General features: G+C 36.0%; 2 protein-coding genes across 2 annotated transcripts in view; both read left to right on the forward strand.

Moving 5' to 3' along the window:
• The window catches only part of LOC148940572 (sodium-dependent dopamine transporter-like), a 144089-nt gene that overhangs the window by 71996 nt on the left and 45947 nt on the right, over positions 1-26146 (forward strand). The gene's annotated exons all lie outside the window — the stretch shown is intronic.
• The window catches only part of LOC148940573 (sodium-dependent dopamine transporter-like), a 72111-nt gene that overhangs the window by 1592 nt on the left and 44373 nt on the right, over positions 1-26146 (forward strand). The window contains exon 2 of the mRNA XM_089105523.1: positions 8873-9093. Coding sequence (XP_088961649.1) covers positions 8873-9093 — 221 coding nt within the window. The remainder of the gene's footprint in view (positions 1-8872; positions 9094-26146) is intronic.

The following is a 26146-nucleotide window of genomic DNA, read 5'->3' on the forward strand; positions in this document are numbered from 1 at the left end:
TGTATCGAATTATTGCTCGTGGCAGAAGTGAAAGAGTGTTAAGGTACATGTTTCCTCCGAAACAAGGGATTTTGCCGCAATCCCGCATATCTGAATTGCACAAAAAGGACGAAATATTTATATCAATGGATTCATTAGTCTCAGGTCTATCCAATCGCCAAGCAAGAATTATAATATTACTAGAGCTTTTTACTGGGACTTGCTTTAAAAATAGAAAATTGTCCTTCCTGAAAAATTGCTGATACGGCCTTTTGATAGACTGCATGTATAGATTGGGTTTGGGCTTAGTTCAACATCGTCCTAAATATTCCCTGAATATTTTCACCTTGATTTTTAACATGTTTTCAAAGTATTTTCAATCTAAGATACCATGTACGCCAAATTTTAAAAATATAATTTGGCGAATGAATAGAGTTGATTGTTATCTATGGAATAATATCAAAATTGTCTTTTTTTTGTTGATATATGGAAACTGCAAGAGAGCAGAAAAAAACATACTAAAAATTGCTCACGGAGCATAAACCTTAAGGAAAGATACGAATATGTAGCAGGATATAAATATTAGCAGGAGAGTTGAAAAATGAAAGTGGTGATGTTTCTGTTTTACTTTAATAAATAACAGTCACGTCAATTGGGAGGGGGGGGTGACATGTGCCTCCTTTATGTTTATCCTCTTAGAATTAGGGAAAATTCCTGTTTTAGGGTATTTTCATTCTAAAACGCCTTTTTTGGTATTTTCGTCAAAAATATTTGAGAAAAACAATAAATTTTGCGCCGCTTGATTTCACTCCACCCCCTCCCCAAATTTCGTGAACCATCCCCCAATGATTAATAGCAACCGGTTGTTTGAAAGAGGGAGATAATTTTGCAGCCTTAGAGATCATTAACCATAAATAGATTATGCGTTAAAAGCTTCGTTTTATAGCTTTTTCTGTTAGTAGGCCTACAAGAAGAGAAACATTAGGATATGGCAAAAAAAAAACTGTTTAAATTGTTTAGAATCAAGCGAGGTTCGGGATTTATATGTTACTTATCGCCTTAGAATTTTCACATAGGGGTGAGGGGATAACTTCACTTTTGCAAAAAATCTCCTTTTTCTTCTTCATTTCTTTTCTTTTTTTTGATCGTAGTGGGCCGTAATTGGCTGATGAAGGGTTTGAACTGTACAGAAGATCAAAAGGCTGTTTTGATAAAAAAAATATTTTAGTTGAACAACAGCAAAATGTTTGGCTCGTGATGGACGTGATAGCTCGTGATCGACACAGAATAAACAATTTTGTATATAAACTAAGGACTGTATTTAGGTTTTTGCTCGGGGGGGGGACAAAAAACTTTGAAAATGCATTGAAAACGTGTTTTTTGTGCATTTTTATTACGTTTTTACGAGTCGGGTAAGCATTTCAAGGGAGGGGGGGGGATAAACCTCTAATCCTCCCCCGAATACGGGCTTGATAAATGCGGATTTTATTTCGCGCATCTATAAAAAGTCGGCAGAATAAGTTTTTTTTCGAAAGATTTTAGATAGCAAAATGAAAATTTTGGGGTCATTTCAAGCATATCTTTCTTTTCTTTAGAACTTAAAAATCTCAAGAGAAAGTAAGCATTGTTTTTGTCTCAGCAAAAAAATGTTGTGTTGCTCACAAAGTGGGGCATAGTAAATTGTAAATCCTAGCTTATATGAAGGTAAACACTGTCATTTACCAGCATATTATTCCTTTAATATAATACTTCATCAAATATACCCGACTCCCTTAAATATTATACATGAATATTAAAACGTGTATTTAAGATATTATAGTAAGAATTTTAAGGTATACAGAAGTCATTTCAGATTTAATTTTTACTTGAGGGGGGGGGGATAAAACTCAAAATCCTAATTGAAGAGAAGAACGAAAATAGTTGAAGTTGCGTTACATGAGCTTAAATTACATTAGAGTGGAGGTACTGAAAAATCTTTGTTTTTTTTTGTTTTTACTATAATACCACAAAGTGACCACATGGTTGTGAGTACATAGGTTGTTTGTGTCATTTATACAGTACGATTAAAATGCATTTTGTCACCATTTTCTTAATTTTTCAAGTGTTTCTGCGATAGTCATTAAAACGAAAAGAACACATTTAGCAGGATTTAGAAAGTTTGAAATTTGTGCTATAGACAATTTTAGAATCTAGAGAATTTGTGAGTCAACTACATCACCAATGCAGCATCACTGCTGCATCCCTTGCCACAATACCACAAAGTGACCACATGGTTGTGAGTACAGAAGTTGTTTGTGTCATTAATACAGTACGATTAAAATGCATTTTGTCACCATTTTCTTAATTTTTCAAGTGTTTCTGCGATAGTCATAAAAACGAAAAGAACACATTTAGTAGGATTTAGAAAATTTGAAGTTTGTGCTATAGACAATTTTAGAATCTAGAGAATTTGTGAGTCAACTACATCACCAATGCTGCATCGCTGCTGCATCCCTTGCCGAAAATTTCCCACAAAGCTTTCCATCCTTAATTTCAAATTTCTTCATAAGGAAACACAAATTCTAGGCATATATATAGAGAGACATTAGAATTGAGAAAAAATGACGCTGCCAACTTTGGGAAAAGCAGAAATCTCAAGATAGAAATACGATACGGGAAAACAAATTAAACTAACCAATAGAACGTGGTGAAATTGGGTCGATCGACTATGAAACCTCGTTTGACTAATATGACACAAAATACTTTTTAGGTTACAGCCGGTATTTTGCATTGCTCTAACCAGTGTTGCACACGCTTGGAAATAAACTGTAGCAGTTTTCGGACTAAAATTGTACCGGAAGAGATTGAGTTGTACCATCTGAACAGCAGGTTAAACAAATGCAGCAACAAAAAGAAGTTTTGATAAACAAAGATGTGAACAGACATCCGGGTTGGAAAAAAGCAAGTAAAACCAAAAAGTACCGAAAATTCAATTGTACCAAACATTTCCAAGTGAACCAGATTGTACTAAGACCTCCAATTTATACCGAAAACGGTACAATTGTACAGCGTTGGCAACGCTGGCTGTGTGTCACACAATAAATTACCAGGTATTACCGAAGAGAGAATAAATCGCCAAAAATTGCCCACTCTTGCCGAAAAACGTTAATTCCTACGTCCGGCTTAGTCTCTGATTGCATGTTAGTTTCACGCCTGAAAGAATTCAAAATGAAACCAGATTTTGCCTTGAATTGAATAACGACGCACTTTAAGTGAGATAATAGCTTTTATTTTGTTTCATTTATAACGGGCTTTGACAAATATCGTTTTGGTTAATGGTCCATTTTCAATCATTTTTCATGACCGGCAAAATTATGGATATATTGTTCTAATCCAACCGTTATCTCCTTCGAAACAAAATAGCTCAAGGCTGTAATGCTTAAATGGTAACAATTTGACGTATATTTCTTTTAAATAGGCCTGAATTTTTCATTAGGCCTTTTGTTAAATTTCTAAGAAAAGTATGAGATACAGAAATGAAGAAGAGCATGTGAATCACAGAATTGCAGAAACATAGAAATTAAGAAGAAAAATATGAGATAGAGAAATTCAGAAATACAAATATTTTTTATAGAGAGTACCAGGGGAGCGAGCTTCACTCAGTGAAAGGCAGGACAGTTTTTTTTAATCTCTTTTGCAAAACAACTCTGATTTGATTGTAATTTATTCGCTGTAGAGAGTAAAACATTAGGCCATTGGACGTTTGGGTATTTGTGACGTCATTCATTTCAAAAATGTTTGTTTCCAAAATCAAGCACCTAAACAAATTGTCCCTAAGTCGAGACCTATCTGTATTGCTTTTTCACACCAGAAAACGAACAATTATCTTATTACGGACAATGGTACTTATGCATTAGCTGGTACCCACGAGAGAAGTCGAGTATGTTCAATACTAATGAAATAAAAACAAAATATGATGAAATATAATAGTTTGGAAACAAATTTGGGCTCTATATTTGCACGTTAGGGGGAGGGGGGGGGGGGAAACATAGTATATATTCAATACGTAACCTAACCTAACCTAGGTACCATTTTTCCCCTAAACCCCAAAAAAGCAATAGTTTAAATATTGTAAATGCAATGACAAATCACGGTTTGCGATTCAATTCTCTCTTGACAGATACCCGTTTGACTTGTTTCCTTTAGCACAATATATTGCATGGGTACCAGCTAATGCATAAGTACCCGGACAATCTTATTAAGCAAAAATTATATAATATATTTGGTCCCCTGGTGTACAAATTATTATTGTAATTTTTCTGCCGCAATGCGTAGCATTTAATGCGAATTAATTAAGAATCCAAAACGTACTTCATAGCTATGAGACGGGAAGGTCTTTATCCTACCACTCAGAATCGATTTATTTGTCAAAAAACAAAATGCTTTCTGAAAATCCTCTTTATAATGCTCAAGGCTTTCAACCTTCAGGCTTTCTAATTTCAGTCAGCAGAGGATTACGATCCTTAATAGAGATAGAAATAAAAACAATAAAGCAATAGGCCTGTATTTTGAAAAGTTTCTTGAAATACGAGGGAAACTAACCGATACTTGATTTTAAAATGCGAAACTAATCATTTTATCTGGTAAAAATCATAAAAAATTTAACCATTGAAAAAAAATGAGACATTGATGCGGAAATTTAGAAATTTTTAATAGAAATATAAATAAAGACAATACAGATACTAACAAAGTGAAGAAAAGTACTTATACTCCCTTACACGGTGAGAAGCCCGCAAAGATTTTCCCTGCAGAAGAAAAGACAAAAATACAATATGTTTTTTTTTTAAATACAAGATGAAACTAGCCATCTTTTCAATGGAAATAATAAAAAACTTAACTTTTGAAAAAACAGAGATAAAGATACAGAAAATATATGTCTTTGATGGAGACACGGATAAAAAAAAGAAGATATTTCTATAAGAACACAATGATATAATTTTGTCAGTTAGATTAAAGATCATCAATAGTGTAATAAAAAGCAGAAACAAAAAAGGAGATTTAGGAACGATATAGTAACGGTAGCGGAAAAAACATTTTCACGAAGTGACGTACTTTTATCATGTGTGACTCTACCCGTGTAAAGCAACTTGAATATAAACTATGTTCTGCAGGAATAGCGGGGGAGGGGGTCCACAAAAAGGGTCTTATGCCCACACTTCATACAGCTACCTATAAAAATACTAGGTAAGCCTAAATATGATTTGAAATGCAATTTTACCTAAGTTTTCAGTTGCGAAGCTGACTAAAAACTTTTGAAATGGAATAAAAGGCGAAAAATGAAACAAATGAAGTAAGCAAGTTTTGTGGTGGTCACACTAGTGATAAACTAGTAAAGACTAAAACATTTATTTTCATTGGGGGCTGTGATATCTGGCTGTCAATATCTGGCTGTCTGGCTGTCGATATCTAGCTGTCAAAGCAAAACTTGAGTCCTGTCATAGAATAGCTTAAATTGTAACATAATTTTAACGAATATTTTTGACACGATTTTTCCAGCCAGAAAAGCTCATTTCCAACTCGAATCAGAAACAGAGGCTGTCCGAATTTTCACCGATACGAAAATATTTTTTCCGTTGGTTGACGAGAAATCTGGCTGTAAAAGCATAATTCGAGTTCGGTCGTAAAATGCGTTAATTTGAAGTACAATTTTGAAAAATCTTCTTTACTACAATTTTTCCGGACAGAAAAGTTCAATTGTCAAATAGGATCGGAAACAGTGGCAAACCAATATTTCACCAATACAAAAACATTTATTTTCATTGGGTCACGTGAAATCTGGCAGTCAAAGCTAAATTCCAGTTTATTCATAACATTGCTTAAATTGTTCCATAATTTTGAGAAACATTTTTTTACACAATTTTTCCACTACAGAAATGCTCATTTTTCCACTTGGATCTGAAAAAGAGACGGAACGGATATTCGCCAATATAACGATTTTTTTTCATTGGGTGATGTGAAATGCGACAGTAGAAGCGTAATTTGATTTTGGTCGTAATTTCGCGTTAGGTCGGAATTTCCGCCAATACAAATACCTTTTTTCAGTCCAGTCATAATATAGCTTGAATTCTAACGTAATATGGCTTGAATTCTAACGTAATTCTAGCAAAAAAAAGAAGTATGGAGATTTTCAAACCAGAAAAACTCTGTTTCCAAATCAGTTCAGTTTTCACCTATATAACCTAACGAAGATTTTTAATTGACGCGAAATCGGCACATTTCGCAAATTAATTGACACATCCAATCATAATTTTGAGATAGCCGTTTTGTTTAACTTAGTTGAAAGTTCTGGAAATAAGATCTTTGAGGATGACAACCCCCTCACAGCCCTCAGGGCAAGAGTTGTAATTTATGCCCTGGGGGCATATAGCGTCTTTATAGAAGTGTTGTCGTAGAAAGTCAAAAAGGGTTCATTTGATTCGAAATTGAAAGGACTAGTGCCCTTTCTACAAGTCAAAAGTGATTGGAAGGCTTGACATTTTTATAGCAAAGATCGATGTGGGTACAATGTGTTATTATTATTTATTTATTTTTTAGACCAGGGCACTTCGTATCGAAAGAGGTGACGTAGGAACTTTGAAAAGGGCTCATTCGATTGAAAATAGAAACGGTTAATGCCCTTTTTAATAGTCGAAAGGGATTGGATGGCAAGTAGTCCTCCTGCCACGCCCACCATCCCATTTGCCCATTATGTTTATAGACTAAATATTGCCTTAAGATTAAATCAAATACTCTGTGTTAATGTTAAATCCCTATAAGGAATCTCAACAGTATCCCAAGAACGACTGAGGGTATTATGTACAAACTTTCGGGGCTACTTCTGCTCTTAAAATTTAACCAAAGCAAATTAGCCTAAGTTTATCCAAGCTACCCAAGAAAGTAAACAGATTTTTTTTGCGAATGGTATCAAGTTTTCTATTTCAGGTCAACTAGAGGAGATATGAAACTAAATTAAACCCTACCATTTGTATCCAGATTTTTAAAACGGTGTATGTTGTTAAAAATTGCTGAAAATTTTTCTCCAGCATACAAATAGCAGGCCAAACTATAAAGTCTTAAAAAAACGAAAAGATTTAAAGAATTATTTTCTTTTTCCCTGAAAAGACTATGTCAATATAAAACGAACAGATATTAATTAAAAAAAAAACTTTCCACAAAATAGGTTTTTCAAAGAAAAGTAAAGAACTCCATTAAACCAAAAATGAGCAAAAATTAAATAAATAATCCACCAAGCGTGAAAGTACCACAAATCAGCATCGATAAATAAATGAAATACCAAACGAACAGAAATTACAATAAATAACCGAGTCAAACTCAAAACGAGCAGTAATTAACATGAGTAGGTCTCAAAACCCCTATACTTTCCCAAGGCCAGATCATAATTTGCACTTTACTGAAAAAAATACAAATGAATGTGCATTGTCAGTTTAATATACATATACTGATATTTAGTAATCAAAATGTTAACATTATTTGACTTATTAAAGTTATAAAAGTAAAAAAAATTATATATTTTCAGTAAAGTGCAAATTATGTTCTGGCCTTGAGAAGGCATAGGGGTTTTGAGCCTTACTCATGTTAATTTGTACTTTACTGAATAATTAATTGTCTTAATAAAATTGTTATTTGTTAAAAAATTCAAACGTAAAGAACATTAAAGTCTACTCATGTTAAATTGTTAGGGATTAATCTGAGTAGGGTTCTAAACCCTATCCTTTTTAAAAGCCAGAATATAATTTGTACTTCACTGAAAAAAATTCAAATGAATCTACTGAAAAAAATGTGCACTCTCGGTTTAATATGCATATGCTGATATTTATTCCTTAAAATCTTAATTTTTTTTTTTTTAAGTTATAAAATTGAAAACATTTAAAAGAATCTTTTTCAGTAAAGTACAAAATTATTTTCTGGCTTTTAGAAAGCATAGGGTTTAAAACCCTATGCCCTATATTTATAATATCTTACTGAGCAGCTTCTGTCCGTAACGTAGGCAGTTCCAAGGATATGCGAGCTCTGCATATAATTTTACGTCATATATTTACGTCATACATTTTTACGTCATATTGCTCTGTATATATTTACGTCAGATTATGTTATGCTATGGGAAAATCAGCATAGTAGATAGTACATAGTTCAGCTGGATGGGGATTTAATAAACTTTGAAAATAAATTCTTAAGCTTTTCCTAGAAAGCCTGTCATGCTTGATCAGAGCTTGATTTCCCATATTCATAGCACATTTGTAATCTTTGAATAACTTGCTTCCGATGAGAGTGAAAATTTTAGATGATAATTACAGGATTTTATGGATTTTTTCGTTGAGTTGTTGTAGAAAGACTTATTCAACTGTGAAGGGCTATTCTTCCCGTAACTTAACCACTTAGCGTTGTTTGAAAGCCGCTTAAATCCAGAATGAAATTAATTTAGTACATCTGATAAGAAGTAGAGTTCGCGTTTTGGAAACTTAACTGAAGCTAATTGATTGTGGGGAGCAGTTGAGTCAATTCACAAAAATTTCAGGGGGGGGGGGCAAAGTGGGATTCTTCAAAATATCGGAATGGGAAACAAATATGTGGTTTTTATCATTTTTTCAATGGAAGTAACAAAAAAGAGTATTTTCAATAAAAATATCCTCCAAAAGGAGTTAATTTTTTAAATCTAGGGGGAAATAAAACATCTAGGGGATGAACCTCTTTCCCCTTAATTGACGCCACCTGAGGGAAGATTTTTTAAATGCTTTAGTTACTCAACTCTCATCTAATCTAGTTGCAAACAGGCTCAGGCTGCTCATTCTTTTTTTGCCAAAAAGGAGATTTATATATTATTCTGAATTTCTTGGTGTGACAATTTTTTTTCCAGAATTGCACTTGCATCATGTGATGAACCTTTAATTAATGGAGGTCCACAAAGTGGAAAAATAGTTGCATCTTTCGTTAGTAATGAACTTGGTGAGCCATCTACAGGAGAGGAGAGGGAAACGTGGAATAAGAAAATTGATTTTCTGCTATCAGTGATAGGTTTTGCAGTTGATTTGGCAAATGTTTGGCGATTCCCTTACCTTTGTTACAAAAATGGAGGTGGTAAGTGCTTTAAGGTCTAACACTTTCCTTTTTTGTTTTATATAAAATAATGCAATGTTAACCTTTCAGTGGCGTCAACTTGCAGAAATTTAAGGGCGAACCTTTTTTCTATGTCTAGGAGGGGGGGGGGGGGGGTCGAAACTTTTAATTTTTTCATTGAAAATACTAAAAAATGTATTTAATGAAAGGTCCCAAAAATGGAACTATTCAAAATCTATGGGGAGGGAAAAAAATGTAGGAGTAAAAGGGCGTCTTTCCCCATCCCCAATTGACACCATTGTAAACCTTTGGGCCCATCTACTGCTACTACTAGTGACAACTCGCTGCAGAACCATGCCGCCTGAGGCCAACACAGCTAAAGAAGTTCCTCCTCCATCCCAACCTATTCAAAGCTTCCCTCTTTACACCCTCTCAAAAAGCTCCCATTTCCCTGAAATCTTTCCATGCGAAATCTTTCCACCCCGTTCGCGGGAAACCTGCTTTTCTTTGGGCCCCAAACGGTTGCTGGATAAGGGCGATCTCAGGCAAACTGTCCTCTTTCATCCACAGAACGTGTCCTAACCATATCAACCTTTCGCCCATTATTGCCCTAGAAATCCGGATTGAGCGACATTTTTGGTGCTGCTTGCTGTTAGATACGGTCAATGGTCGAGATAGTCCGTAAATAATTTATCTGGAAATCATCTACCAAATCTTCCTCCGTTTTTCGGAGCTTCCAGGCTTCAGAACCATACCTGACCACTGTCATCACTGCAGCTTGCAATATTATGATCTTGGTCCGCTTACTTATCTTCCTATTCTTCCAAAGTTTTCAACTGTGAAAAAAATCACCCTGGGCCTTGCCTATTTGACTTTTAACATATTCACTGCACTCATCGTTTTTACTAATAATCTAATGCTAGTTCCTCCCCTCACCATGTCCCTTTGTGGTGTTGTGATGCGTCCCATTTCTGAAACAAACGTGCATTGCTGTTTAGATACCTTCGCTATGTTCAGGACTCAGCAGAACCTTCGCCCAATAGTAGCCATCACAGTTTATTCACTGCAACCACGAGATTGCAGCTACTTTAGCATCCACAACACTACCTATGCAAGTGAGGCTGTCCACTTGATCGTTTTCTCGTTACCTAACACCACCTCTTCACCTCCACTTATTCCTAGTCTTAGCGACTTAATTTTCTTATGATCAATTTTTCAACTTATCCTTGCACCCTGAACTCACAAAACCTCTAAAAATTTCTTCATTCTGCAAACATTTTCATCTAGAATGCTTAAATCATCAGTATAATCTAAGTCTAAGAGAGTTTTACTTCCCCAATTGATTCTGTGTTCTCCCATTGCCTTTACTGACCTCCTTAGGACAAAGTCCATCAAGATGGTCTATATAAATTGGGATAGGACGCAACCCTGCTTAACTCTTGAATTAAACGAAACCAGCTACTAACCTCAACTCCTATCTTAACTTCAGCAATGTTATTTTCGTGTGTAGCACTAATCACTTACTGTATTTATGTGGTATACCATACAAGGACAGGACCTTTGCTAAAGCTCTTTTATCAGCTGAATCAAACGCCTGCTCATAATATATAAATTTAGGACTAAAGGGGCTTGAAAATTTGGGTACTTTTCAATTAAACAGCGAAAATTGGCTTAAGGTTGTTTTGTAGTTTGTGTGTATCATGTTTGTTTATTATTTGTTAGTCTTTTGTTATTATCACTTTTTTTTATGAGTGCCAATTGTGATAGAATAATATCTACTAATTGGACTAATTAAAACAAAAGCTAACATCAAGACAAACCCTTATGTTGTTCACTTAAAAATTCGCCCCTCCCCTGTATGAAACAAATGAATTTCTTGTTTTGTTTGATAAAGTACCAAGGACACCAAAATTTACTTTTTAAGTTCTTTTTTTTCAAAATTAAGAATTTTCTAGGGCGGTACTACCCTTTCGTCAGTGTTGCCACGTTGAATTGTAAAGAAAACAAAGCTAATCAGTTAAGTTTGACAACGCTTTTCATCTGTCAAAATTCAAACTTTAACAAGCTTTTGATTCTCAAAGACAAAACCTAGACCTTCAGAGGAAGGTTAAAGCTTCTTAAACAGTTCTATGTCACATGTTTTTAATTTATATAGTGCTGATTTTTAACCAGTATTTTTAGATTCGGTACAATATTACCAAAAATGGATAAGTACATAAGGGGTTTTTTCATTAAAAATTGAGTTCCCGATTTTTTCTAATTTCTTAAGCTGTGTAAACTTCTACTTGACCGATTCAATCAGATTTAATTTTCACTTTCTTTGGTAATTTAAGAATTGTATGATTAATTAAAAAAATCGGTATTATGGAGACAGGCAAGGTAGTATCCAGGGGGGGGAGGTGTAGGGGCTTTGAATCCCACCCCCCCCCCCCAAATGTTTGTCCAACTCGTAAAAACGTAACAAAAATGTATATAAACAAATTCGTGATGCCTTTTTTAAAGTTTTTTCGTAAACCTCCTACTCCCAAAAACCCCTCTGAACAAAATCCTGGATACAGCCCTGAACACAGGTATTTCTTTTATTTGACAATGGATAATCATGCTAACATATCGAATATATTACATATCGAACAGTGATTAAACGAAAAAAAAATCCTAGGTAATAATAAGTGGCTTATAGCAAAATGTGAGCAATATAATAGTGCATTTTTGGCCTTATACTTGAATCCCCTTGGGAAACAAAAAGTAATATGTTATTAGAAAGGCTCCTGATTGGAAACCTTTTCCGGATTATTAGAAAGTTTCATTATCTCTTAAAGGGATGCGAGAAAAAATTAAGTTCATAGTACAAAAGGAAACCTTAAAAGAGTTTTAATTTCCCAAAGCGAAACCATAGTACAAAATTTGTGGTTGTGTAGTTGTCTAAGAGAACTTTTGCTTTCATGTCATATCTGCATACAGGTCCGGGTTCACTAGGTAAGGGGCCCGATTGGATCTTTTTGCGGGGCTCTCTATATATTAAATATTTAAGTAAAACATACCTGCATAGCAGTTTACGTACGTAGAGTAACTCACGTAAAGTAATAATATAAGAATATCCCGATTAAAGTCATTAAATTTGGCATGAACTTTCACGGGTATCAGTGTTCTATGTTTTAAATCAGGGACGTATCCAGTGTGGGGGGGGGGGGGGGGGCGTTAGGGAGTTTTAAGCCCTCCCCCGGAAAAAAATGCTTCTCCGACTCAAAAAAAGGTCCAACAATGCAAACTTAAGATAAATATGTTTTTGATTGTTTTAAAAATTCATAATTTATCCCTTATCGTCAGAAACAATTTGCTTTAATTTTTATTTTGTTCATTTTGATAGTAACACGAGGCCCTTTCAAATTCGGGGCCGGATTGGCCCCACTCGATTCTGTCACTCTTTATCAGGCCCTGCATGTATGCAAGTGGAGATCCTCATTGGAATAGTTAGGGGAAAGTACAGGGAATTACGATAATTTGGCGTTAGAATAACCATATTGGCATAAAGATGGCATTAAAGCTTACATGATTTCTTTTACTAGTGTTTTTTAATGGTAAGTTCATACCTGGGCTACCACTCCTTGCGATTTTTCTCAAGAGTTTGGGACTTTGGGAAAAGTATTTAGATTAAACACGAAAAAGGACGAAAAACGCAATACATGGATCATGTGGAACAGCTTCACATTTTCATGCCCGAGGGTATTTTGAAATAGGGTGATAGAAACTCAACGGCGGGCTGGCTTTAATCCTTCAAATAAAAAAAAAAAACAAGTTTTCAACTGAAAGTAAGGAGAAACATTAAAACTTAAAACGAATAGATATTACTCCGTATGTGAGGGGGGCTGTCCCCTCTCAATCCCTTGATCTTCCAGCTAAAGTTATCTTTCTACTGTTGCATTATGCGGACACCTGTAAATACTGTATCAAGGAAACGAGAGACGAAACCCGCCAAACGGGTTATTTGCAAAGGACCGTTATAGAGAAATGGAATACAAAGCGTGGTTTTCATTGCGTTTACGATATTGAAACTGTTTTTTTTGGGTTTTAGGGGGGGCAGGTACTTAGGTTAGGTTAAGTATTTAATATATGCAGTACTGAGAGGAATTCCCCTCGTATATTCTGATAATTTTTTTTCTTATTGGGGTATTTTTAGATTTTTTTTTACAAGTAAATTTTCCAGAAGTTTATTTGCCATTTCAACTTGACATTGCTCAGTTAAACGTTAAGTTAGACTCACATAATCTTTTTCGTTTCAAAATTTCACGACAAGTTTCTGAGAAAAATCCAAACACGGAACAGATTAGATTTATCTCGGCTCGATTTTAGCACAGACATAGTAAATTGTTACAAATGCACTGAGATTAATAGTAAATTATTCAGTGGCAGATCCAAGTGGGGGCGCGGGTCCCCCTAACCTTGCAGTAGATTTGGGGTTCGGTTATATTTAGCAGGACGACGGACAATGATTTGATACAATTTTGCGTTGAAGAAACTTTAAGTACTATAAAAACAAGAATACACGAAGCATATACTTCAGACTGAAACATTACATTTATTTTGAACCACAGGAAAAATATCCAAAATCCTAAAGCTTTTAAATAAAAAGATGGGGAATGATGAGATTTTCAAGATTACATTGAAAGTAAAAAGAAAGCTATGGAAGCAATGGACGTGACTCTTTGCCTTCTAAGAATGGCAAAAAACAAAATTTATCGATCAAATTGCCCCACTGTCTCACAAGCCGACCAAGACAATGTCCAGTAGCTGTTTATATTACAGTACTAGATTATATTATTTCTGACATGAAAGATTTTCCAATGCGTCAATGACACCTTATTCACTAAATGTGTTCCTCCCTCAAAATTTAGATTCGGCACCTGATCTTCAAACCTTAAAATCTAAGATTGAGCCAATATGTCGCAAATTTTCGTCTTTTAGATTAATTAAAAAAAAACTTTCCGAAAAAGAAGTTTTTCAAAAAAAAGTAACGGCCATTTTAAACTTAAGATCAGCAGATACAAATACCTGTTTGTATCTGCCTCTATTGTAAGGTACAATAGATACTAATGTAAACGAATAAATAAATCTTAAAACGAGTGAAACTTAGTTTGAATATGCAAATCAACCTTAGAACGAACAAAAATCACTACAAACAAGAGTTTGGGTATCGCCTCCTTCTCTCACTATAAAAGTCTAAAACCTACTGTGTCATTGGCACTTTACTGAAAACAAACTGTATTACAAATATTTTCTTTTGTGCTTAATATTGAACAATAAACATTGAAATTAGAGTAAAATTTTGAACTGATGAGCTTTCAGCAATTAGTATCATTATACATAAAATATCCAGTTTAGTTTGTTAGTTCTTTCTAAAATTGTTCAAGACGAATATAGTTTCAATACAAACAAGAGTTTGGATACTGCCTCCTTCCTTAACTGTAAAAACCTAAAGCCTACTGCGTCATTGGTGCTTCACTGAAGACAGATTATATTACAAATATTTTCTATTCCAGTTCTTACAGCATTGAAAATGAAAATAAAATTACAGTGAAATAAAATCTTAAACTGATGGATCTTTCAACAATTAATATCATTATATATCAAAGATTCAATTTGATTCTATTTATTCTTTACAAGACTGTTCAAGACACATATAGTTTTCAGTAAAGTGCTAATGACACAGTAGGATTTGACTTTTATAGTGATAGAAGGATGCGATGCCCAAACTCTTGTTTGTAGTGATTTTTGTTTTAAGGTTGATTTGCATATTCAAACTAAGTTTCACTGGTTTTAAGATTTATTTATTCATTTACATTAGTACCTACTGTATGTTTATTTGCATTGATTATTTATTTAATTTCTGTTCGTTTCGGGATTCATTTATACTTCAATAGCAAAATATATTTTTTCGTTTTAACCTTGAGTTGCATATTCAATTTAAGCATTACGCGCTTTAAGATTTATTTATTCATTTATATTATTACTTGATGTATACTTTTTTGCTATGATTGTTTTTGTCATTTATGTTCGTTTTGGGTTTCATTTATTCTTTAATAGTAATTTCTGGTCCTTTTGAGCTTCAATTTTAACATGTACTTGTATCTGCTCATCTTAAGTTTAAAATAGCCTTTACTTTTCTTTAAAAAACTTCTTTTCGGAAAGGTTTTTTTTTAATAAATTTTTGTTCGTTAGTAATTGCAAAAGGTTTCAAGTTTTTGAAAATTCCTTATTCCAAAATCTAACTTTTTTTCAGAATCAAATGCTCATCAAAGTATCAAAACTAGTATCAAAGTAAAAAAAATGGGTTTTTGTCAACCTCGGATTTTTTTTTTATCTGATGTTTGAACTATTTTTAACAAAATGGCTATCTCAAAATTTAATCGGATGGGTTTGAGGAAATAAGGGGTGGGGGGGCTAATTACCCTTCGATCTCTTTTGACTCTTTCAAAGTGAACTAGAACTTTCCATTTTCAATCAAATGAGCCCTCTCTGAAGTTTATACGAGCATCCCTTGTATAAGAACCATGTATGTCCCCGGGGCATAACTTACAACGCCTGTCCTTGGGCCCGGGGGGGGGGGCTGTGTCGACCCTTGAGTATTAGTATCTGATGTTTGAACTATTTTTAACAATTAATCACCTCAAAATTTTTATTGGATGGGTTTGGGGAAGAAAATGTGTGGAGGGGGGAGGGGCTAGTAGCCATCCGATCTCTTTTGACTCTGAGAAATTGAACTAGAGCTTTTCATTTCTAATCAAATAAGCCCTCTGAAGTTTATGCAAGCATCCCTTTCATAAGAACCATATAGGGCCCCAGGACATAACTTACAACATCTGCCACCGGACCCTGGGGGGCTGTGTTGCCACCAGAGTTTTTGTATCTGACCTTTGAATTTTTAAAAAAAAATGACAAATCTCAAAATTTGTATCGGATGGGTTTGGGAAAAAAAGGCGTGGGTAGGGGAAAAAGGGGCGGAGGAGGGGGAGGTAGTTGCCCTCTGATCTTTTTTGACTCTTGAAAACTGAACTAGAACTCTCAAGTTCCAGTCAAAAGAGCCCTCTCTGAAGTTTATACAAGCATCCTTTTCCATGGCAGCTATATATGACCCCCCGGGCATAGCTTACAACGCCTATCCCAGGCCCTGAAGGATTGTGTCAACCCCGGAGTTTTCGTTATATGATCTTTGAACCGTTTTGAAAAAATTGCTCTTTCAAGGTTCTTCTTAGATTGGTTTGAGAAAAATAGGGCGTTGAGAGGGAAGGGGCTAGTTGCCCTCTGATCTCTTTTGACTCTTAAAAAATGAACGAGAAATTTCACTTTCCAGTCAAATGACCCCTCTCCGAAGTTTATACAAGCATCCCTTCCATAAGAACCATATATGCGCCCAGAGCATTACTTTACAACGCCTGCCCCCAAGCTCTGAGGGGTTGCGTCGACACAAGAGTTTTTCTTATCTACCCTTTGAACTATTTTTAACGAAATGGCTATCTCAAAATTTTTATCGGATGGATTTGGGGAAAAGAGGGTGTGGGGGGGGGCTAGTTGCCCTCGGATATCTTTTGACTCTTAAAAAGTAAACTCGAAATTTCATTTTCCAGTCAAATGAGCCCTCTCTGAAGTTTATACGAGCATCCCTTTCATAAGGAGGGCGAACCATATACGCCCCCAGGACAACACTACCAACGCCTACCCCCTAGCCCTGGGGGGTTGTGTCGACAATGGAGATTTTAGTATCTAATTTTTGAACTATTTAAAAAAATGGCTATCTCAAAATTTGTAGCGGGTGGGTTTGGGGAAAAAAGGCATGGACGGGGGGGCTAGTTGCCCTCCGATCTCTTGACTCTTAAAACGGGAACTAGAACTTTCAGTTTACAGTCAAATGAGCCCTCTATGAAGTTTATACGTACGAGCATCCCTTTAATAAGAACCGTACATGGCCTTAGGGCATAAATTAGAACGCCTGCCCCCTGCCCCTGCGGGGTTGTATTGAAACCGGAGTTTTTCATATCCGACCTTTGAACTATTTTAAACAAAATAGCAATCTCAAATTTTTCATCGGATGGGTTTAGAAAAAAGGCGTGGGGGGGGGGCTAGTTGCCCTCGGATCTCTTAATGACTCTTAATAAGTGAACTCGAACTTTCGATTTCCAATCAAATGAGCCCTCTCTAAAGTTTATACAAGCATCCCTTTCATAAGAACTATATATGCCCCAGGGCATAGCTTACAACGCCTGCCCCCGAGCCCTGGGGGTTGTGTCGACACTGGAGTTTTTGTTATCTGACTTTTGAACTACTTTTAACAAAATGGCTGTCTCAAAATATTTATCGAATTCATTTAGGGAAAAGGGGCGTGGGGGAGGGGGGCTCATTGCCCTCCAATCTCTTTTGACTCTCAAAAACCCTGAACTAAAACTTTCAAAGTCCAATCAAATGAGCCCTCTCTGAAGTGCTTACGAGCATCCCTTCCTTAAGAACTATATATTCCCCCAGGTATAACTTACATCGCCTGCCTTCTGGCACAATGGGGTTGTGTTGACCCCGGAGTTTTTGTTATATGATCTTTGAACTATTGAAAAAATTGCTATCTCAAAGTTCTTATCGGAGGGTTTGCTAAACAAAAGGGCGTGGTGGTGGTGGGGGGGGGGTAGTTGCCCTCTGATCTCCTTTGACTCTTAAAAAGGAAACTAGAACTTTTAATTTCCAATCAAATGTACCCTCTTTGAAGTTTATACAAGCATCCATAAGTACCATAAATGCCCCCAGGGCATAACTTACAACGCCTGCCCCCAGGCTCTGTCGGGTTGTGTTGACACAGGCACTTTTATAATATGAAGTTTGAACTATTTTTAACAAAATTGCTATCTCAAAATTTTTATCGGATGTATTTGGGAAAAAAGGCCGTGGGGGGGGGGGGGCTGGTTACCTTCCAATCTCTTTCAACTCTTAAAAAGTGAACTAGAACTTTCATTTTCCAATCAAATGAGTCCTCTATGAAGTTTTTACAAGTATTCCATCCATGAGAACCAAATATGCCCCCAGGGCGTAACTTAAAACGCCTGCCCCCTGACCCTGGGGGATTGTGTCGACACCTGATTTTTTCTTTTATGATCTTTGTACTATTTTTAACAAGATGGCTATCCAAAATTGTTATCGGATGCATCTGGGAAAAAAGGGCGTGGGGGGGGCTAGTTGCCCTCCGATCACTTTTGACTCTTAAAAAGGGCACTAGAACTCTCGATTTCCAATCGAAAGAACCCCCTACAAAGTTTATGCGATGACCCCTTCCATATGAAGTGCCTCTGGGGAAAAAACAATAATAATAAATAATAAAACATTGGAGCCGTATGGTTTTTACTATAGGCAACGCTATAGCGTTGCCTCTGATACGTCTTGCTGATAGGTACACTTCTGGAAGCCTGGCATGTTTCTGTGTAAAGATTGTACATCTTTTGAAGACTGTGGTCTGCACTCAAGTACTTTTTAGTTGAGTTGGATATACAGTAGTGGAAATCAACTGCTGGGAACGACTTGACATCCGTTGCAAGTTTTGATTGATCTTCAGTAACCCGCGCCTTCTGATTCCTCCGGCTGCTTTTGTTCCTCAGATCCAGTTGAGATGACGAGATAGGTGGCTTGTTTTTCACAACATTCAGAACAAACTTTTCTCCTAGATCCGAAATCCCAAGGAAGTTCTTCTTGCAAATCTGTTTCTGAACACAGTGAGCAGTGAAGCTGTAAAAAAAGGAGTTATCCCTTCGAAAATCTGTCCCATTGGTTTTCCTTTTGGTTGGTACTACTTTCATACTAGCCAAAATAAACTGCCTCTGCACATACCTATTCCCTCTTTCTCGTCCCAATTTCCAGAAGTCATCAAAGATGCTCTGTTTTTCCTCTTCGCTAAGCTTGTTACAATTCGAACTTGTACTTGCAAGCTTTTCCTTTCTTTTCTGGAATGACTTTTTTTCAACGTTCTTGAAGTGTATTCGTCCCCAGCTGCTCTTTTCAATGTAACAGTTTTTTACTCTGGGATCTTGCCTTTTAATTTTGTCCTGGAGCTGTTTCTCCTCCATCCAATGCCTCACTATCCGCTCTAATTTTAATATTAGTCACATCAGCATCGATAATTACTTCTGTTGTGGAAGTGTCAATGGGTTCCTATTATAACTATTTCTACTGTGGAAGTTTCAGTGGGTTCCAATGGTTCTTCTAAGTGATCAGTGGGTTCCTGTACTGACTGATCGAAAAAGAGTGGAGCGACGCCAGACATTACTACATTGAAATCAACGGCACTATTATTTGTTTCTAAATCTTCGGCTGCACTGATATTGTCACCAGTCACTTCATATTTTTCAGTCGTTCAGCTTCTACTACCTGATATTTCTCTGAGTTGGATTTACAAACAATGAGCTGTGTGTAGTTTTACATCTTTATTCAGTCCGAGAGACAATTCAATATCTTCTGTGTCACTGTCACTTTGTCTGTGTCCGGTCTCTCTTTCTCCTTAAATAAGAACCATATATACCCCAGGGCATAACTTACAACGCCTGCCCCCAGGCCCTGGGGTTTTATGTCGACACCTAAGTTTTTGTTATCTGACTTTTGAACAATTTTTAACAAAATGGATATCTCAAAATTTTTATCGGATGCATTTGGGGAAAAAAGGGTGTGTGTGTGTGGGGGGGGGGTAGTTCCCCTCCAATTTCTTTTTACTCTCAAAAACTGAACTAGAACTTTCAATTTCCAATCAAATGAGCCCTCTCTGAAGTTTTTACGAGCATCCCTTCTACAGAAACCATATATTTCCCCAGGGCATAACTTACAACGCCTGCCCTTGGGCCCCTGGGGGGGGCTGTTTCGACCTCGGAGTTTTCATTATATGGTCTTTGAAAAGTTTTTTTTTTTAATGACAATCTCAAAGTTCTTATCGGATGGGTTTGAGAAAAAAGGCGGGGGGGGGGGGTTGGGGGGGCTAGATGCCCTCCGATCTCTTTTGACTCTTAAAAAGTGAGCTAGAACTTTCAATTTTCTATCAAATGAGCCCTCTTTGAAGTTTGTACGAGCATCCCTTCCATAAGAACCATACATGCCCTTAGGGCAAAACTTACAACACCTGCCCCAGGGCCCTGGGGGTTTGTATCGACACCGGAGTTTTTGTTATATGATCTTTGAACTATTTTTAACAAAATAGCTATCTTAAAATTTTTTATCGGATTCATTTGGGAAAAAGGGTGTGGGGGGGCTGGTTACCCTTTGATGTCTTTTGGCTCTCAAAAAGTGAACTAGAACTTTCAATTTCCAATCAAATGATCCCTCTCTGAAGTTTATACAAGCATTCCTTCCATAAGAACCATATATGCACCCAGGGCATAAGTTACAACGCCTTCCTCTGGGCTCTTGGGGGTTGTGTCAGCACTGGAGTTTTTGTTATGTGATCATTGAACTATTTTTAACCAAATAGCTATCTCAAAAATTTTTTCAGATGCATTTGGGAAAAAAGGGCGTGGGGCGACTGGTTACCCTCCGATAACTTTGACGCTTTAAAAGTGAACTAGAACTTTCAATTTCCAATTAAATGAGCCCTCTCTGAACGTTATACGAGCAGTCTTCCATAAGAACCATATATAAACCCAGGGCATAACTTAGAACCTCTGCCTTGAAGACTGTGGGGGGAATGTCCTGCTCAAACATGTAATTTCCAGAATGTTCAACTACGTTGAACAAAAGGGCTATCTCAAAATTTTGATTAGATGTGTTTGGGGAAATGGTGGGCGACGGAGGGGTGTTAGTTGCTTTCCAACCACTTTCGACTATTTTAAAGGGCACTAGCCATTTAAATTTCCAATCGAATGAGCCCTTTTTGAAGTTTCTATGACAAAACTTTCTATAAAAACCTTATATTCCCCCAGCGCATAACTTACAACCCTTGCCCTGAGGGCTGTGGAGGGGTGTAATCCTCAAAGACCTTATTTCCAGAATTTTCAACTACGTTGAACAAAATGGATATATCAAAATTTTGATTGGATGCGTTTGGGGAAAAGGTGGGCGTGAGAGGAGGGTTAGTTGCCCTCCAATCACTTTTGACTGTTAAAAAGGGCACTAGCAGTTTGAATTTCTAATCAAATGAGCCCTTTTTGAAGTTTCTAAGTAGAAAGGGGGGTAAAGGTCGTGACAGGGCTCCTTATATGGGCATAGACTCCCTAGGGAGAACACGTAGTTAATGGGGTCAATGACCTAAATTTTCAAAGGTGTTGATGTTGTTGTTGTTGTAAGTGCACGCTCTAGTCAAATGGTATGAGTTTCCCGAAAACAGAAAACAGTATTTGTTGTTGTTTTGGACATGTACATTCTCGATGCAAATGTTATGATCCAGAAATAGTATTTCTTGTTGTTGCTCTAGGCAAATGTTATGAGTTTCCAGGAAACAGTTAGATCACATGTTTCCTTCTCAGCCAATCAGCGAGTCGGATACATCCCCCTTCTCAGCCAATCAGAGGGCTGGCTACATATTAGCGTCAGAGTGAATATAAGGAAAGAGTTTTTTGCTATAGTTTCATTAGTCTGTGAATAGAATTCAAAGCAGTGAGAAGAACAGTTTGACTTTACTCATTTGGATATATATTTGTGTTGATGACGAGTGGAATGGAAAAACAGGAAATTTCTCGCTCCCTTCTTGTTGTTGTTCGAGCCAAATGATATGAGTTTCCGGGGAACACCTGTGCTGTCAGTCATTAATCAAATTGTTTCCAGGGAATGTCTGACAGATGACGTCAAGTTAATTAATGTATTTGGTGCATTCCCAAAGAGAATTGTCTCCGGGACAAAGTGAAAGCACAGGGATGCCAAACAAAAGGAACACGCTGAAATTACGTTTAGGGATTATTTGAGCGAAACCGTTTTAGTCATTTTATGGAATTATTTCGGCGAAACAGTTAGAGACATTTTAAAATATGATTTTTGAAGATATTTTAGGAGAGAATTTGAGGGTAAAACTTTGTGGTCGTTATAATACACAAATTCGATTTTAACAGTGTTGTGAGGTCCTCTACCCCAACCCCAAAGGGTTCTAATCCCTCTACCCCAACCCCGAAGGAAGCCACCGGTCCTCAAAGGTCCACTGGGCTCCCAAAAGGGCCCCCCGGCCCTCAAGGTTCCCCCAGACCCCCCCCCGGGACCCAAAGGGCCCCTCCCTCCTTTGGCCCCCCAAAGGGGCCCCTCTCCCTCCATCTCCTCCCTCCTCCTCCCCTTCCCCTCCCCTCCTCCCCCTCCCCTCCTCCCCCTCCCCTCCTCCCCTCCCCTCCCCTCCTCCTCCCCCATCCTCCTCCTCCCTCCTCCTCCTCCCCCTCCCATCCTCCCCTCCCCTCCCCCATATTTTATACTTTTTTGTGCATTGAGACACAGAACGACCCCCCCCCGGCCCCTCCCCCTCCAAAGGTCTGATTTTTCAAAGTTCATTTTGAATTTCCTTCGTTGAAATGCAAGAGTTGGAATGTTTCAGTAGTGTTTGGTTGTGGTTTACCTTGTCACAGTTACATTTTCTTGATTTTTCAAAGTTCATTTTGAATTTCTTTCTTTGAAATGCAAGAGTTGGACTATTTCAGTAGTGTTTGGTTGTGGTTTACCTTGTCACAGTTACATTTTCTTGATTTTTCAATGTTCATTTGAATTTCTTTCGTTGAAATGCAAGAGTTAGAATATTTCAGTAGTGTTTGGTTGTGGTTTACCTTGACACAGTTACATTTTCTTGATTTTTCAAATTTCATTTTGAATTTATTTCGTTGAAATGCAAGAGTTGGAATATTTCAGTAGTGTTTGGTTGTGGTTTACCTTGTCACAGTTACATTTTCTTGATTTTTCAAAGTTCATTTTGAATTTCTTTCGTTGAAATGCAAGAGTTGGAATATTTCACTAGTGTTTGATAGTGGTTTACCGTGTCACAGTTACATTTTCTTCATTTTTCAAAGTTCATTTTGAATTTCTTTCGTTGAAATGCAAGAGTTGGAATATTTCAGTAGTGTTTGGTTGTGGTTTACCTTGTCACAGTTACATCTTCTTGATTTTTCAAAGTTCATTTTGAATTTCCTTCGTTGAAATGCAAGAGTTGGAATATTTCAGTAGTGTTTGGTTGTGGTTTACCTTGTCACAGTTACATTTTCTTGATTTTTCAAAGTTCATTTTGAATTTCTTTCGCTGAAATGCAAGAGTTGGAATATTTCAGTAGCGTTTGGTTGTGGTTTACCCTGTCACAGTTACATTTTCTTGATTTTTCAAAGTTAATTTTGAATTTCTTTCGTTGAAATTCATTAGTTGGAATATTTCAGTAGTATTTGGTTGTGGTTTACCTTGTCAAAGTTACATTTCCTTGATTTTTCAAAGTTCATTTAGAATTTCTTTCGTTGAAATGCAAGAGTTGGAATATTTCAGTAGTGTTTGGTTGTGGTTAACCTTGTCACAGTTACATTTTCCTGATTTTTCAAAGTTCATTTTGAATTTCTTTCATTGAAATGCAAGAGTTGGAATATTTCAGTAGTGTTTGGTTGTGGTTTACCTTATCACAGTTACATTCTCTTGATTTTTCAAAGTTCATTTTGAATTTCTTTCGTTGAAATGCAAGAGTTGGAATATTTCAGTAGTGTGTTGTTGTAGTTTACCTTGTCACACTTACATTCCCTTAATTTTTCAAAGTTTATTTTGAATTTATTTCGTTGAAATGCAAGAGTTGGAATATTTCAGTAGTGTTTGGTTGTGGTTTACCTTGTCATAGTCACATTCCCTTCATTTTTCAAAGTTCATTTTGAATTTCTTTCGTTGAAATGCAAGAGTTGGAATATTTCAGTAGTGTTTGGTTGTGGTTTACCTTGTCACAGTTACATTTTCTAGATTTTTTAAAGTTCATTTTGAATTTCGTTCTTTGAAATGCAAGAGTTGAAATATTTCAGTAGTGTTAGGTTGTGGTTTACCTTATCACAGTTACATTCTCTTGATTTTTGAAAGTTCATTTTGAATTTATTTAGTTGAAATGCAAGAGATGGAATATTTCAGTTGTGTTTTGTTATGGTTTACCTTGTCACAGTTGCATTTTCTTGATTTTTCAAAGTTCATTTTGAATTTCTTTCGTTGAAATGCAAGAGTTGAAATATTTCAGTAGTGTTTGGTTTTTGTTTAACTTGTCACAGTTACATTTTCTTGATTTTTCAATGTTCATTTTGAATTTGTTTCGTTGAAATGCAAGAGGTGGAATATTTCAGTAGTGTTTGGTTGTGGTTTACCGTGTCACAGTTACATTCTCTTGATTTTTCAAAGTTCATTTAGAATTTCTTTCGTTGAAATGCAAGAGGTGGAATATTTCAGTAGGGTTTTGTTGTGGTTGATCGTGTCACGGTTACATGTTCCTGATTTTTCAAAGTTCATTTAGATTTTCATTCTATGAAATTAAAGAGTTGGAATATTTCAGTAGTGTTTCATTGTTGTTTACTCTGTCAGAGTTACATTCTCTTGATTTTTCAAAGTTCATTTTGAAGTTCTTTAATTGAAATGCAAGAGTTGGAATATTTCAGTAATGTGTTGTAGTGGTTTACCGTGTCAGACTTATTTTTTATTTATTTTTCAAAGTTCATTTCGAATTTCCCTCGTTGAAATGCAAGAGTTGGAATGTTTTAGTAGTGTTTGGTTTACCTTGTCACAGTTACATTTTACTGATTTTTCAAAGTTCATTTTTAATTTCTTTCATTGAAATGCAAGAGTTGGAATATTTCAGTAGTGTTTGGTTGTGGTTTACCTTGTCACAGTTACATTTTCTTGATTTTTCAAAGTTCATTTTGAATTTCTTTCGTTGAAATGCAAGAGTTGGAATATTTCAGTAGTGTGTTCGTTGTAGTTTACCTTGTCACAGTTACATTCTCTTTATTTTTCAAAGTTCATTTTGAATTTCTGTCGTTGAAATGCAAGAGTTGGAATATTTCAGTAGTTTTTGGTCGTGGTTTACCGTGTCACAGTTACATTCACTTAATTTTTCAAAGTTCTTTTTGAATTTCTTTCGTTGAAATGCAAGAGTTGGAATATTTCAGTAGTGTGTGGTTTTGGTTTACCGTATCACATTTACATACTCGAGATTTTTCAAAGTTCATTTCGAATTTCGTTCATTGAAATGCAAGAGTTGGAATATTTCAGTAGTGGTTGGTTGTGGTTTACCTTATCACAGTTACATTCTCTTGATTTTTCAAAGTTCATTTTGAATTTCTTTTCGTTGAAATGCAAGAGATGGAATATTTCAGTTGTGTTTTGTTGTGGTTTACCTTGTCACAGTTACATTTTCTTGATTTTTCAAAGTTCATTTTGATTTTCTATCGTTTAAATGCAAGAGTTGGAATATTTCAGTTGTGTTTGGTTTTGGTTCACTTTGTCACAATTACATTTTCTTGATTTTTCAAAGTTCATTTTGAATTTTTTTCATTGAAGTGCAAGAGTTGGAATATTTCAGTAGTGTTTGGTTGTGGTTTATCCTGTCAGAGTTACATTCTCTTGATTTTTCAAAGTTCATTTAGAATTTCTTTCGTTGAAATGCAAGAGTTGGAATATTTCAGTAGTGTTTGGTTGTGGTTTACCTTGTCACAGTTATATTTTCCTGATTTTTCAAAGTTCTTTTTGAATTTCTTTCGTTGAAATGCAAGAGTTGGAATATTTCAGTAGTGTTTGGTTGTGGTTTACCTTGTCACGAGTTACATTTTCTTGATTTTTCAAAGTTCATTTTGAATTTCTTTCGTTGAAATGCAAGAGTTGGAATATTTCAGTAGTGTTTGGTTGTGGTTTACCTTGTCACAGTTACATTTTCTTGATTTTTCAAAGTTCATTTTGAATTTCTTTCGTTGAAATGCAAGAGTTGGAATATTTCAGTAGTGTTTGGTTGTGGTTCCCCTTGTCACAGTTACATTTTCTTGATTTTTCAAAGTTCATTTCGAATTTCTTTCGTTGAAATGCAAGAGTTGGAATATTTCAGTAGTGTTTGGTTGTGGTTTACGTTGTCACAGTTACATTTTCTTGATTTTTCAAAGTT

This window comes from Artemia sp. Qi Xiang Cuo, chromosome 19 (assembly GCF_049724085.1).
Source record: "Artemia sp. Qi Xiang Cuo chromosome 19, ASM4972408v1, whole genome shotgun sequence".
In the NCBI taxonomy this organism is placed as follows: Eukaryota; Metazoa; Arthropoda; class Branchiopoda; order Anostraca; family Artemiidae; genus Artemia; species Artemia sp. Qi Xiang Cuo.